This window comes from Brassica napus, chromosome A10, assembly GCF_020379485.1.
Source record: "Brassica napus cultivar Da-Ae chromosome A10, Da-Ae, whole genome shotgun sequence".
Taxonomy (NCBI): Eukaryota; Viridiplantae; Streptophyta; class Magnoliopsida; order Brassicales; family Brassicaceae; genus Brassica; species Brassica napus.
The window spans coordinates 18,202,745-18,219,072 of record NC_063443.1 but is presented as its reverse complement, the minus strand read 5'-3'; the positions used below and the strand labels follow the sequence as shown (position 1 = coordinate 18,219,072).

At 34.2% G+C, this 16,328-nt stretch overlaps 2 protein-coding genes and 1 long non-coding RNA gene across 5 annotated transcripts; 2 read left to right on the top strand and 1 right to left on the bottom strand.

Annotated features, from left to right (window-relative positions):
* Positions 1-2,297: 2,297 nt before the first annotated feature.
* On the bottom strand, positions 2,298-2,876 carry LOC106419122 (agamous-like MADS-box protein AGL80). The gene has a single exon (XM_013859880.1). The coding sequence runs from the start codon at positions 2,874-2,876 to the stop codon at positions 2,298-2,300; it is 579 nt and encodes a 192-aa protein (XP_013715334.1).
* A 1,303-nt stretch (positions 2,877-4,179) lies between these two features.
* LOC111201342 (protein GL2-INTERACTING REPRESSOR 1-like) lies at positions 4,180-10,529 on the top strand. 2 transcript variants are annotated; one of them, XR_002654567.2, is made up of 4 exons: positions 4,180-5,668; positions 5,892-6,322; positions 6,404-9,747; positions 9,826-10,529. XR_002654567.2 is itself a non-coding variant. In XM_013859814.3 (2 exons), exon 2 carries the CDS (start codon positions 9,829-9,831, stop codon positions 10,198-10,200), a length of 372 nt encoding a protein of 123 aa, XP_013715268.1. In that variant the 5' UTR covers positions 9,502-9,747; the 3' UTR covers positions 10,201-10,529. The 2 variants fall into 2 exon arrangements, 1 of the variants encoding a protein (XP_013715268.1); XM_013859814.3 differs by lacking the exons at positions 4,180-5,668; positions 5,892-6,322 and having other exon boundaries at positions 9,502-9,747; positions 9,829-10,529.
* A 2,967-nt stretch (positions 10,530-13,496) lies between these two features.
* On the top strand, positions 13,497-16,089 carry LOC111205682. Of its 2 annotated transcripts, none has more exons than XR_007317051.1 (6): positions 13,497-14,776; positions 14,912-14,966; positions 15,092-15,150; positions 15,238-15,424; positions 15,506-15,645; positions 15,779-16,089. It is a non-coding gene; the product is annotated as an uncharacterized LOC111205682 (long non-coding RNA). The 2 variants fall into 2 exon arrangements; XR_007317050.1 differs by having other exon boundaries at positions 15,092-15,163.
* The last annotated feature ends 239 nt before the right edge of the window (positions 16,090-16,328 follow it).

The window sequence follows — 16,328 nt, the reverse complement described above, 5'->3', positions numbered from 1 at the left end:
TCCGGCGAGTAAGATGCGAATCAGACTCCTCACAGCTGATCAAAGCACTCAATTCATATCTACTGAGCCTTTGGAGATTTGTGGGATAATCTCAGATATTAGAATAGATGCTAGCTCTTTTGATGCTATTTCTTTCTGTTGGATTCCTCGAGAGAGGAATTATGATGCTGATTTCTTAGCTAAGGAGGCCTTACGCCATGTAACAACGGATTTAATCAGTTTTGTTTTTAATCAATGAGTTGCTTTCCAAAAAGAAAAATCATGCTTCAAGAATTACCTATTTGATGGCTAGAATCAATTGCCAACTAATTTGATGCACTATGAGATATTGATCTTATTGGATATGATTGACAGAATATGGCAGCATGGTTTCTAAATTAATATCTGGTCCAGGGTTATCAAAATGAATTTTCCATATGAATATCATACCTATTGATCAGAGCCACATGCATACTTTTTTCTTGAGTGCTTGCTTGCTGTCTCGACCTTTTACCTTAGAGATTTCAATAGATTTGGACATTGGAGAATTTGGTTTTTCCTCCGGGAACACTGTTAGAGGTAGTTGAAAACTTGTACATAGTCTGGCTAGAGATATTATAAAGGGAAGAACGAATTTGCTGCAAGATGAAACGTTTCTTCTAAGTATATCCATGTCGAAGTTCAGTGGACACTTTACATATAAACCTTTATGAACACATTATGTAGTGTCTGTCTCTGAATATCTCTCAGTAGTTGCAATATCCTTCTGAAACGTGTTTAGAAGCGTATTTTTTTTTGACTGGGGAACGCCCATAGCTTTCTCTGCATAAAGGTTTTACAGTAGAAGGCATTTTTTTCACCCTACTGAATCCTCATGAGTACTGTATTCTGAATCACATTTTTGTGTGTGTGCAGATTGAAGCTTTCTCTCACACTTCACAGGCTTCAAATGTTAATCAAGATTCTTTAATCAACCTAATACCCCAAAAGCCTGTTTATACTGCACTTGGAAGTTCTGTGTACTTTGAACGAGAAATCAAAGAAGAGTGGTTAAACATTCCTCCACTTGAACAAAATTTGAATTAAATGCCTAAACTATGTAAGTCGTTGATGATAGATGCGTTGACTTTAACACTGTTAATATGACAGTCAAAATGCCAAAAAAAAAAACGTTTTTAAGTCAGTCGTCACAACAGCCTCTGTTACCTTTACCAGCGAACGACGACTTCACTGTTCCGATACCAATGACACCATCAAACGTAGACCTTACAGTTTGGGGATTATTATTGTTTTCTCCACTTGACCGTGAGAGCTCAAGAGGAAATTTTTGTTCTTTTATCAAATGATAGGAGGAAGGAACACATCAAGAGAGAAACCCAGAGATTCCAATTTCTTATCCACAGAAATTAATCACTGATTTGCCTCCGTCGTCATCTAGGATTTCCTGTGAGCTCCTCTATCATCAACGACTTACATAGTTTAGGCATTTAATTCAAATTTTGTTCAAGTGGAGGAATGTTTAAGCTCGTCTATAATGTACGGGTATGAAATGTCTCACCAACCCACAGTGCGGGCATGAATATTCAGTTTTTTCGTACTCTACATCAAGTATGTATAGGCTAAGAATGATATTGGAATCTTTGAGGGTGTAATTCTACTCTCCCTATCTCTCTCCTCTTTGGTTTCGTTTATCATTACACTGAAAGCGTTGAACTAATGGGTGAAGTCAATAACTTGGACAGTACACACACACTGAAACAAATCTCTTGAAATTGTAGTTACTGAGTAATTTGTAGGCTTCATATAAATGCTAAAACAAAAAAAAAATTGCTACGTAAAAAGCAATGAAAGATCCAGCGTTTGAGGAAAATCAAGAAAGACAAGAATTAATCTTACGTGTGAATTTAAGGTTTAAGCATCAGAAAATAAACGATGAGGAAACCTTCTCCATATCAAACTATTCATAGAAATTAATGTACCTATAGTTTGACATGCATGCCAATGATAATCTCAGTTAAATATATGATGCTTTATCAAAATATATCTTATTCTTAAACAATTTGCTCTATGTTGAACCCTAGAAAACATAGTGTTAAATACGGGATGAGCTCTTCAATGATTTAAAGGGAAAACATTGCATTAATTTAGGTTAACATATGCAAACAAAGCCACAACAAGAAACAAAAACAAAAACAAAAAACAAGAAACATGACCAAAGCAACAAAAACTAGAAATATGAAACGAGAATGCAAAGATTCAACAATAACAACTTTATTCTAAGACACATTAATTTTATTATTCGACGGCTAGCTGCTTCATTAGGCATTGTCCGCACCATCAGACTCGCTGCTCTCTCCTTCAGAGGTCTCCATGTCCTCATCGTCATTCAAGAACCCCTCATCCTCAAGAAATGGCTCGACACTCGTATTCGGATGTGGCGTACGTAACTCTCTTTCCAAACACGTAATTTTCTTACTTGCATATGACTTTAACTTCTCAACCTCGGTTTGAGAAAGGTCAGCAAGCATTCTACCATTTTGGATTTGGAGCATGAGATGATCCATCTCCAACTCCTCGACAGCCTTCCGAGAATGCTCTAGTCTCTTCTCCATCTTTTTGATATTGGCCTCGATGTATGACTCTGGATCGTACGCGTTCTCGTTCCTCTCGGTTTCCGATAATGCGTTAAAGCGGTCGATGAGAGATTGAGCCTTCTCCTGAGATGGCCACACCACCAGCTTACCATCATCACGGTTGAAAAAGGTCAAACAAGCACTCGCACCAGACAAGATGGTTAGTTCTTCAGCCTTTTTCATCAATCCTTTCATCCTCCGCTGGCAAGTAGCTTGTCTTTTCTTTCGATCCTCGATCAAAGCAAACTTCAGTTTTGGTGCCATGGCTGTCGCTTTTAGTTCTATTTTTTATTTGTGGTGTGGAAATATAGACATGCACTTGTAATCTTATATAGAGAGTTGAGAGGAAGAGATAAGAACACAAAATGGACTACTTTGGGAATGTATTCAGTTACCATTAATTTTCAACATACTTCATATATCAATTTGGTAAATAATAATTTGACTGTACTATTTTGGTAATTGTTCAGTGTCCATTATAATTTTGAATATATCTCAAATTAGTAGTCTAGGATTAAAAAGTTTGGGAATGTATACAATTACCATTAATTTTCAACATATTTCATATAGTGGTATGGTAAATAATAATTTGACTGTACGATTTTGGTAATTGTTCAGTGACCATTAATTTTGAATATATCTCAAATTAGTAGTCTAGGATTTAAAAGTTTGACTTAGACTATTTTGTTGTGGTAGAATATTAAAAATACTGGTTGTTACTTGTTCCAATTATTAAGTCTAATAATATTTATCTATTATCGTATTTTAGCATAGGTTTACAATTTTAATAACACGCAAGTTTAGTCAAAGACAAGAAAATAATATATATGCTATGTAGCAAGCAACTAAAGAGTCAGTGTTCGAGGGAAATCAAGAAAGACAATCAGTAATCTTACATTACATGTGAATTTAAAGCCTAAGCATCATAAAAGAAACGATGAAGAAAACTTCTCCATATCAAACTATTCATGAAAATTAATGTACCTATAGTTTGACGTGCATGCCAATGATACTCTCAGTTAATTAAATACGATGCTTTATCTAAATATAGCTTATTGTTCTCAAACAATTTGCTTTATGTTGAACCCTAGAAAAACATATATAGTGCTAAATACGAGATAATAAGCTCTTAAAATTGCAAAGGGAAAACTTTGCATTATTTAGGTTAACATGCAAACAAAGACACGAGTTTAAGACACAACAAGAAACATATGACCGAAGCTTGACCAAAACAACGAAAACTAGAAATATGAAATGAACATGCAAAGACACAACAACAGCTTTATTTCATGACACATTAATTGTACTATTCGACGGCTAGCTGCTTCATTAGGCATCGTCCGCACCACCAGACTTGCTGCTCTCTCCTTCATAGGTCTTCATCTCATCATCGTCATCGTCTGGTTCCATGTTTCCCTTTCACGTTGGGCGGAAAGAAGGTCCCCCTTCAGGTGCAACATCGCAAGCCTTTGGGATATCATCCCCAAGAGTTGGTTCGGTTTGAGAAAGGTGATCAAGGCTACGACCATTTTCGATTTGGAACATAATCTGAGACTCCAACTCCTTAGAGCAGCATTATTGGGGTTTCTAAAAGGGGTTTTTCAAAAAAACAATGGGTGGGCCCCACTAAACCACAAAAACTAGTCCCTAAAGTCATGAAATAAAGACTGATTGTGGTGGCTTTTTTGCACTGTCCGCAGACTCCATCGACACTGGCAGCCCGCGATAGATGCACTTTTTCATTTTTTTTTAATCAGACAAAAAATAAATAATTTTTTTTAAAGAAACCTTTAAGTGGATTTCAGAGATAATGCTGCTATTATTTACCTTCCGAATATGGTCTAGTTCCTTCTCCCTCTTTTCGATTTTGGTCTTGAGGTATGACACTAGATCCTCAAGTTTTTTTTCCATGGCCGTCGCTTTTAGTTCTTTCTTTTATTTGTGATGTTGAAATATAGACATGCAATTGTAATCTTATATAGGATGGGATAAGGACACAAACTGAAGTTTCTGAGTTCTAGTGTTTGAACTACTGTCAAGTGTTTGTTAACTACTAGCATATGTACCTACCTTCAAAGTCCAAATCACCGAGAATGACGGTTGCTAACAAAGATTGGCCAACCAACAATTAAAGCTCACTTACCACACTTAATTTGGTTAAATCCTTTGCAGATTAAAATCTCGAATGTTACGTGCGTGTTTACGACCTTGTGGTTAAATCCTTAACGGCTTTACATGAAAACATTTTGGTTGGCAATTGGGATTTTAGGGGCCGGTTATAAGACCTCGAGAGGAAAAGTTGGGGTTTGTTTATAGATATAGGGTTAATTTGGAGGATTACTTAAATAAAATAAATTTTACTTTTAGGGATTATATTTATATCGCAAAGCCTTTGTTTATTTTGCATAGTAGTTTGTCGTCTAACATGGAGACGGAAGGATCTGAGTTGATAGGATGGGATAACCACAAGGGAACATGGTGAAGAAAGCTGAAGTTGCTGAGTTTTAGTGGTTGAACTACTACTGTTAAGAACTCGTTTCTTAACTTTTAACTAAAAAAAAGCTAAGAACCGGTTCTTAAATAAGATATATTTAAAAGTCTATTCTTAACTTTTTTTAATTAAAAGTTAAGAGACGGTTCTTATATTCTGCTAATAACTTCACTTTAAGAATCCCCGTTGAACATGCTCTAAGTGTTTTGTTAACTACTAGCAAATGTATGATATAGGAATATGGTGAAGAAAATACAAAGCCACGTGTAAGGATGTGAGTGGAGGAAGTTGGTATTATGGTGCACAAGCAAACAGAGGAGCACATGTTATATAGAAAGAAGAACGGCCACGATTAGAAATTAATCAGAAAAATTGTCAGTTTGTTTCTTCTTCATCTCTTTTTCTCTGTGCGTTTTCGGGAAAGTTCCCATGGCTCCTCATCACTGTTCTTGAGTTGTTTCTACTGCTAAACTCATGGCATATGAGAGTTGAATTGTTGTTTCATGAACATCAATTCAAAGTACGATTCATTTCAATTTCATCAATTAGGGTTTCCTCTATCAAGGTACCTATCTTAAAGTCCAAATCTCCGAGAATGATAGTTGGTAACAAAGATTGGCCACCAAACAGTTAAACACATTATAAAGCTCACTTACCACACTGTGTTTAGGAATTAGGTGTTAATATTCACCTACTTTTAAAGATTCATTTCACTTTGTCACTTACCTCATTTCAATATATAGTTTAATTCGTAACACTGAATTAACGAAATCACCTAACTGTTTCAGCTGAAGACAGTGAAGCAGGAAACAAGAAGCCTACGTTTCAAGAAGAACCAACATTACTCATCTTTCTCAAGGTACGTAGGATATCATAACAATTCAGACAAAATAAATAAATAAATAAAAGATAATCATATCTATTTGCACATGCACCGAAAGGAGATCAAAAGAATATCACACATTTGTCTATCTATCTCTGTTTATCTAGTTTTTCCACCAGGTTAAATTTATGTACAAGACTCAGTTAAGATAGTCTAAGTCCTGTAAGAACAAACACATACATATCGGTTTTGTACTCAAGACGATGTTTTCTTTCCTCATCTTACCGTGAAAGAAACACTAAGCTACACTGCTCGTTTGCGTGTACCTAAGACTCTTACAAGGGCGCAGAAGGAGCAACGAGCTATTGAAGTTATCCAAGGGTTGCGTTTGGAGAGGTATGTTTCATCTTCTAGAGGTTTCAGAACAAACCAAATGAAAGTAGGTCTTCTTATAACGACTTGGAGCGTTTGTTATAGGTGCCAAGACACTATGATTGGACATATACATAAAAACATGATATGCATCCGCTTCCGGGTTCTTATATCTAACATCTAAGTAATCGGGATACAAATACCTTCAAGAACACATAGTGTCTCACTTTTAAAATCTCTCAGGTAAGTAGTTGCAGTATCCTTCTTAAACTAGTTTAGGAGCACTTCTCAAGCACTTCACAAGCTTCAAATGTTAATCAAGATTCTTTAATCAACCTAATACCAAAGCCTCCTATCTAAACACTGCACTTGAAAGTTTTGTACTTTGAAGGAGAAATCAAAGAAGAGTGGTCCTTATAGAGGTACTACATCAAGTATGTATAGCTAAGAATGCTATTGGAATCTTGGGGGTGTAATTCTACTCTCTCTATCTCTCTCCTCTTTGGTTTCTTTTATCATGACACTGAAAGCTTTGGAGTAATGGGTGGAGTCAATAACATGGACATTTATGTGAAGACCAGAGTCTGCAAAAATAGGACACACGCAACAAAAAAAAAACTCTTGAAATTGTAGTTACTGAGTAATTTGTGCCCAGAACTAAATACTAACTTTTAGTATTTTTCAAATAACAAATATCATTCCAATAAGAAAAATTTTCAAGTCAATTGCAACTCAGTGAAGTTTAGAATTTTACAAAACCTGAGGAATTATAAAGCTTAGATGGATATCAGTTGACTACACCATTCTAATGGCGTCGGTAGCTCATCCTAGAACTCAAATGTGTTGGTTATAAAAATATATAGAATGTAAATTACTATATCAACTTCGTCACATCTTTTTGACTTTTGATTATTTAAGAGTTTTGGTGATTTACACCACATGAAATGGATCCGTTGTTATCGTTTATATCTTTATGATCCTCGCTGACCCATTATCCACGCATCGTTATTTATGTACTTCCATATGCATGAATTGTCAAGATATGGTGTTCAATCCTCATTATATATTTATTAACATCTCACGTCTTTTTGAATATTGAAAATATCTTTGCTTTTTGGTATATAGAGGCCATATGTATTAACATAAACTCCAAAATTCTTTTCTAGAAACATATGCTATGCAAATGAACAAAATTCACTGGGGCACTCTTAAGTTTGGTCATGGATTCATTGTTCTATACAAAATGACTTCATACTTAAAATTGTTTTGGTGAGATCACGTTGGCTTTTTTTACTTATTGTGTGACGCTAGGAATAACTAACTAAATAATATAACCAAAAAGTAACAACCATATAACTAAACTCTAAAGTCAGCCTAAGTGTTTGTAAATGCGCCCACGTCCTTGACACTTAACATGAATGCTATTAATTTCTACAAGTCAACTAAACAATTTTTATATATCCAGCTCCTAATGAACGAGATCTCATTATGTGAATAGATGGGAGATGAGAAAATCTGTTTGTAAGAAAACAAAATAACCGACTTTGAATTATAAAGTGTTTGGCTATAAGGTTAGTGTGATCATGTTCAATTACTCAGCGGTGTGATATATGTGTAGAAACCAGTTTGTTAGGAAGTTTATTTTGTTTGGTTATTGTGTTGAAAGATACGATCTTCATATAATGGTATGATCGTTGATACATGTGGTTTCAAGTTGCACATTGATTGGTGCAATTAAGGGTACCCAATTTATTGAGAGGAGACGAATTGTTAATGCTCGCTTTGCTATATTTTGCAAGCTCGCTTCAATTAAACCAAAAACAACAACAAAATCTGACTAAGACTAGACATAGTTAGTGGTTTGAATTACTATCGGAGCCATGTATGTATGTGTGAGTTGTAATAACACGAAAAATATGAAAATCTGAAAATAAAAAGCTGAGTAAGAAAAAGAAGTCCTTAACATTCACTTCACAGTCCTACATATCCAAAGATTATATATGTATCATGTTATATAGATTAAGACTGTTGCCTTATATATACTAGAATGTGCTACTTTTCAGATGTGTTATTAACTTATTATTATTAGAATTGTACAAGGAAGAAACGTATTTGAAGCTTTTTATTTAGTCAGATTATTTTCTGGTCAAAACAGAATGATAAAGAAAATGGGACCAAAGAAAGAAAAGAGATTTACGAGGAAGAAGGTAAAGCTAATAGTAATACTAAGAAAATGGATTGGTCCCACCCAAATCCTCAACGCAGATTCATTTCTCTGCTTATCTCACACGCTCTAAGTTCTTATAACGCATTTTTCTTTTAGTGGATCCAAAACTATGTTAATTAACTTCATTACTACAGTTTTAATGGTTTCTTAACTTTACTTCCCTTGTAATGCATGTCATTAATAAACAGCCCAGGACTGTCACGGCATATCATCTAAAGACTGAAGACTAGCACAACACCCTTTACAATCCACACACATAACATATATTCATAAACAACTACGAAACTTGAGTACCAAACATTGGACCCACTTGAAATGCTTCATGGAGTTTATAGTTTACTCATCTCTCACACATCCTCAAATGATCCTTGTCCCCAAGATTTAAACAAGCGAATTATATAGTTCTTTTGTTGATATTTTTGAAAATAGTAATGGGTAGTTTTGGAATTGGGAAAAATATTATTTTGTCTCCCTCTCATAAAACGTTTAATAAAACTAAATGCCAGTAGGGTGGTTCAATTTATATATTTGCCTGTATTTGGGTTCTCTGTACCAATTCTGGTGTGTTGCCATTTAATTTTGTTTGCGTTTCTTTAATTTCAATTTAATTCCTTTGACTGTACATTTTTTACTTCAGAAGTTATGATTTTTTTTCTCAATTTTTATTATAGACATCTAATTCAAGTTGGTTGCCATTTAATTTCTTGGTTCCTTATATTAACTCCTATGAAGAAAATAAAATAAATAATGATGGCCTGTTGAGTATTTAATTTGATTTCTGTGTATTAGCCATTAAACGCCTCTCTTGTTCTTTTCCTCCTCTATTTAATAAGCAATGAATTGGGTTCCTGCAAATATCTACTTATTTTCTTGTGTATTTATTAATTACATATTTAAAATAAAAATTACTGGTTTAAAGTTGGAAAGTAACTTAAATTCGATACTCTTGAGGCAAAATTAAAGCAATTAACCGTCTGATATCATCTACTCGTATACTCCAATTCACTCTTTATGATTCTCTCTCACTCACAATTAAATTAAGCCTTAATGAAAAATCTATCTATCTCTCCCTCTTTAAATCTTCTCTGTGTTCTTTCTTGTATATAAAGACCTAAGCTGAACCAACCCAACCACCAGTTAGAAGAGAGACTCTTTGTGATCGTAAGTACGAAAAGTCTTTGAGATCACAGGAAACTCTCCTTCTCAATCCGCAGGTTTCAAGGTATTTTTCCTCCGACCAAACTCACTTTAACTTGATATCTTCTTGTCTGAACCAATTTTTTTATCCAATTCAACGCAGAAGATGAGTCGTAGAAGTCCAAAGGTTGACCTTAAGCTGAACCTCTCGCCTCCTACGTCAAGCCGGAGGAGGATGGTTCGATCTCCAAGCCGCTCCGCCACGACTTCACCGACCTCACCCCCAAGCTCATGTGTCTCTTCGGAGATGAACCAGGACGAGTCGTCAGTGAGATACTCATCAAGTCCAGAGACAACCTCGATGGTTCTTGTCGGGTGTCCTCGCTGTCTCATGTACGTTATGCTCTCAGAAGACGATCCTAAATGCCCTAAATGTCAAAGCACCGTTCTTCTTGATTTCAACCATGAAAACGCCTCAAACGCCAACGCACGCACTCCAGGCGCTGGTTCCTCTGGTCGCAAGACTCGAAGGAACTGAAAAGACCAGTAAAGCCCTCTAAAAATCCTTGTTATTTTTATTTATTTTTATTTTCTTGCGAATGTAGCTTTGTTTATGAGAGTAGTGCTAATCACGCTCCACCTTTGAAACCCTTAGAAGAAGGTAGGGAGATGAAACTAGGATTTCCCTACTCACAAAACTTTCATATCAAAAGGGTGGAGCGCGAATAGCACTAACTTTTCTTTTCTTCCTTAAACATTTTTCTACCATTTGAGTTCTCTAATGGAAGAAGAATTTCTATGTATGTGAAACATGTGTCATTGTCTCCCTATCTCTTCTCCTGAGTTCTTATAAATCATCTTCTTATATTTGATACGTTGTTTCTAGGATGTGTCTAAAAGCAAGCATCTATGATCTTTCAGATACTCTGTTTCTTGTATAAGAGAATTAGACGTTTTGTGTGTATTGACTATGAGAAAAAGTAGACATTCTTAGCGTAGCAGATAGATTGCTTGCACATCACGAAAAAGAAGATAAAAATAATTGACTTGTGAAAGATGTAGTAGATTGATCCTGATCCCCAGAAAAAGCTGAAGAAAAAAACTATATAGATTCCTTGTACTTGTTGAAAAAGCAGTTCAGATGAGAGAAAGAAAGAAAGAAAGTCTGGTTAGAGATCAGACAAGAACTTTTTTTTGGTCCCACTTTGTTACTTTGACCCCACAAATTCATACACACGTACCCGAAACTCCTCTTGTTTTCATATTCTTTTAATTTTTTTTTTAATGTCAACTCGAGTTAGATCTCTCTCTCTGATCATCCAAAAAGTCTTTGTAGCCTAATCATAGGCACTAGAAACTGATTTTTCCTTTTCCTGCAAAAGAAAACATAACAAGATTTTGTCCTCAGCAAATTGCATGTTTGATCAAAGACAAAAGCAGACAAATCTAGAAAATGAGTTTGCAAATGGCAAACGAATTTATCAGAGCTAAAGATAGTTAGATTAGGTGCTTCTGAGAATGAATATGAATGTAAATTCTATAAAATAAAACTGCCGACGAAGAATACAAAAAAAAAGAAGTGAAAAGATGAAAAATGGAAGAGGAAAGTAGTTCAGAGCATTTAAACAAAAATAAATAAATAAACAGAGGAAGGTGCTTCGATTTATATAAATGTTTTTGATAACAGCTGTTCAAAATGTTAAGATTTAGAGTATCATTAAAACCAAAATATAAATGCAATAGTAATTGAGACAGTTGAGAATTGTAATGAGCGTTACGTCAGATTATAAATACGAATTTAATTCCACCTTCATTGCTCTCTTCTCGCTCACCTCTTCAAAGAAAGAAAGAAATAATTATTGTCATGCTCATGATGATGCTACGAATTTTATTTGTTTTCTCTCATTTCTTATCTTTATTTTTTCTTCGTCATTACACTAGTTGACATGTCTTTAAAATAACTCAATTTCTCTTCTTATCATTCACTAAATGCCACCTTTCTGTTGCCGCTTTCCAATTTTAGCAATCTCATCTTTCAAAGCTCCATGTTCCCTTATTCAATTCTTGCTTCCTACCTCTCCTTTTCTCTCAATTATAACGATCCTTTGATTAACCTTCTACATTCATAGAGTTTATAATTCGTAACCCCACACAGAGCCAAACTGGTTAGATGGTATTAACTTCTTTTAGGTTATTGGAATTGACATCAACCAAAGTTTAGAGATTTTTTTTGTTTCTTTACGTGTAACATTTCTAAAGAGGGTTGTTAGAGAGCTCTAACGTTGGGGAAAGAGAATACTCGTAAAATTATTAACCCTTAGGTTTTCGGTTCGAAAAGGTTATGTGTATATTAGAAAAAAAATGTTAGACAATTTTTTTTTGAAAACTTTTCCCTGTCATTAAGAGGAAAAATATACTTTCTAGTACACCAATTAGCCTTCTATTAATTATAGAATTGTTGTATGAACGTTCCGTCTACTCTACTCTAATTTACTACTATCATCTAATCATATTCATGTCGGATATGAGAGAAGTGTATGTGAGTTTCATGATGACAAGAGGAGACATGTGAGTGATGAAAAGATCGAGTAGATAGACTGGCATTTTGAGGGAGAGAGAGTGAGATAGTAGATTTGGTGTGGGCACATTCTCAAATATGAGCCCCACCAAGATATTTGAGGACCAATTGGTCAACAAACACATAGCGTAAAACTATTATAAACGTACTTATTCTCGCATGCAATTGCACGTCCACAAATACAAATAAAGCATGCAAAAATTATCCCTACCCTTGAGTCTTGAATCTGACAGAATGAAGAATAAATATTCATGCTTAGCTTAATTAGTTATAGACTCTAACTCTTAAGATATACACATGTTGATGTTATATCTATACATATCAACCCTAGCTAACTAATTACAAACATAATGCTTATTATTTAGATAAGTATCTCAACGTGGTCAGTCCACGTCTGCAACTCTTAGCCCACACAATTCGCCGTCCACGAGATTTATGTATTATGACTAGTCACGGTCGTATATCATAGACAATTAGGTGTCTGGATCACTCATCGACAAAATTAAACATATTATTCATAAGCGTTTGTGATCACATTTAGTGGTTAAACATGCAGAAGTACGTACGTTTTATACTATATCGAGTTTTTCGAATGTCGCCCGATGTCTAAGCTTTAGCTTTCAAGTATTGTTCTTTAAGATGATCCTTAACGTATTCGCCACTGACATCACAGTATCATACAAACAAATTTCACCCTTACTAGTATATCTTGACGAAGTTTAAAGAAGGTATGCCATACTTTTAATTTTTTATATTTTGTTTTTTCTAATTAATTATTTAATTATTGCTTCTATGAATGCATTTAAACTTGAGTGGTTGAAATCTTATATGCTATTCTTTATTGTGAGTACAGTACACATTTAAACTTCAATAGTTTTCTACTTTCTTTGTATCCTCTATATTTTTTTTCAATTCTCACTGACATCTTTTGTATCAATTTATAAGGAGCAATACTGTCAGAACATTAAACTTGAATTGTTATTATTAAATTTTAGCATTATCGTCAATCATGGAAATTACTTTTACTACTTGATGAAGCTTATAAATATTTAATTTTTAGATGAGTACTGTTCTTATCACTGATATATATATATCCTTTGAAATAACAATATTCTTCTACGGTATTGATTTATCGAGGGTGGCTGGTTATACGAGTTAAAAGATTTTATAAGCTTCATAAACAACAATGCTTCCAACAACAAAAATTATGTCAACAATTAATGTCTTGCTAATGAGCAAGTTTTTCAATTTTTTGTTCTTTTAGTTTTGGGACATTTGCTAAAAACAACCCAAATATTCAAGTCAAATCTAAAAGTGTACCCCACTTTCAGTCAAATGCAAAACCAACCTAAAAGGGTAGTGAAAATACTAGTTAACCCTTATGACCAAACAAAAAAACAGAAATGTATTTTACGTTTCTATCCTTCGGAAGTCTACACGTAATAAAAGAAGTCTACATATATATAGATTTCCTACGATGTCTACCTTATAGACTTATTTTGTAGTCTACACTCTAATTTGATCTAATAATTTAATTTTGAAAATGTATAAAAATAATTATTGTGATATTTTTAACTAATCATCAATATAATGGATAATATGAACTAAATAAATTAAAATTTCATATAATTGAACAATTTTGAAGAATATATACTAATTTGGTTATCATGTGTTAGACAATGTTCATAGTTTAGAAACAAAATGTTCTTACATGTTATGTCTTTTAGTAGTTGATTTCATAGGGTTGGATTTTAGATTTTGTTTTTTTTATTGTTTTGTTATCTTAAATCTGCATAGTAATGTTTAGTAGTTTATATTTTGTACAATTGAGACTTTTTGATTATCAAGCAAAACATTTAGCGTTTGAGATTTGTGGTTTAGGGTTTAGGGTTTCGTAGACCTACAATAAAGTCTATTTATCTGTAGACGTCCTTTTCAGTCTATTTTATTGGTATTTACAAAAAATCTTAAATTTTAAATTAAATTTAGGGTATAGTAGACGTCTTTTTGGTCTACTAGGATACAATTGATTAATTTAGGGTATAGTAGACGTCTTTTTTAGTTTAATAAGACCTGAAATTACAAAAAAGATTGATTAAATTTTGTTTTTATGGAAACGGAAATGATATCATATATTAAACTTATTATAAAAATAAAGAAAAAATAAATAAATTATATATATAAATAAAGAACAAAAAATAATTTATATAAATATATAAATATATATATAAAAAATTGTAATAGACATACCGATTGTAGACCTACTTGTGTGTCTACGGAACCGGAAACAATTTAATTTAACCAAAATAATATAATCTAACAAGTATTAAACCAGAAAAGTTTTAACCTAACCGGATAACTTTCCCGACATATAAATACAATTTTTAGTCTTCATTTGGTAAAAAAAGACAAACCCTAGCGGCCGTTACTCTCTCTCTCTCTCTCTCTCTCGGGCGATTTCCGGTGAAGTCAACCCGTTTCTGCCGCTTACACTGGTTGCCGTCCCGCTGCTGCTGCTATATCTTCCCTCTGTAAGGTAGTAGTCTTCGATTTGTTCTGTTTCATGTTGATTCACAGATTTTGGTCTTTGTCGATGTCGTGTCTCGTCGTCGTTGTCAGAGTCGTGTCGTAGTCGTGCCGTTGTTAAGTAACTTTTTGCTTTTTTTTTCAGATCTGAGCCGGCGAAGGAACATTGTGTATGTATGTCTCTCTATCCAACTGTTGAGGTAATTTTCTCTTTATCTGGTTCATGTCTTGTGTGAATGTACAAACTGATTCGATAAATCTCAGAGTTCAGTTTTGTTTTACCCGTAAGGGCCTGGTTTAAGTTCGAGTGGTTGTTTTTTTGCAGCTTTTGAAGGGCTTGAGAAAGAAGAGGGCCACCTCAAAACAACTAATCACAACAATATTGTAACTTCAGCTCGTAATATTCACTGAACTTGATAGTTAATCCTTGGAGTTTTCCCTTGACATTTCTAGTCTGATTTTTCCTTGCAGGTTCAACTTCTCTACTCTTTTCAAGAGAAATCATGAGTAGGCTATAAGCAATCTAGCTAGAGTAGTGATGATTCTTCTGCCATAACCGGCATTGACAGCTTGCTGGCAAGTGAGGTGCCTATCGGTTATCAGGCTGGGACTTTCACTTTAGAGGACTGACCTACAGTCCTGGCATGGCTCGGTCTAGGTTGGTCCCACTTTTAATTCTGTTAATCATAAGAGCAAAAAAAGATTTGAGTCTTACTTTGTTTATTTGTTTGTTTAACAGGCGTTTAAGAGAGATTCTCCACCGGTTGTAGACTTCAATAGCGATCTTGAAACTCTCTGAGACGAGAAAATTGCAAGAAGGCGGAAGCTTTGTATCCACTGTCAATACTGTATCACAACCAACTGTTACGGACATTGCAGGTTTCTAATTTTTGTCTTTTATTAATGCAAATTGATTTTTAGATTACCGAACTTATGTTTTCTAGATAGACATAGCTTTTATAGATCCATGAGTGTGTATTAAAAGTCAACTCTCCTCTGTTTAATTTTGCAGCATCAGTATGTCTATGGAGTTCTTGTATTTTAAGCCATGGCCACATTCATTGGCCAAGTCTATGTTCTATCGTTGATTGCACTCTTTGTGGCCGCTTCAACTGCCCTGATTGTGCAACCATTTTTTGGCTAGAATTGGAGGATATGAAGTTTTTGGTAATAGGTGTTTGTATTATATGCCTTTGTACTAGCTATATTGTATTGTGCTTTTGTATCACTGCTGTATTATGTAATTTTCTTGGATATTCTGTACTGAAGTGTACTCGACCGAAAGTAGACTTGTTTAATACAACTCCAAATGAATACATCAAAGTTAAGACTCACAGTTCAACAAAATGTCATCACGTAACACAACTTAAAAGCAATAAAACATGGCACATAATACTGACTCAAGACCACAAATTCAATATAAGTTTATAAGTTTCACACTTGTCTATCTCTATTGTAAAATTATGTGCGGTAAGGAGTAAATAAAAACACATAAATACTAATAATCAACATAAGAGAGTCCCATTCTAATATTTCTGATTTTTTTCTCAAGGTACGTAGAA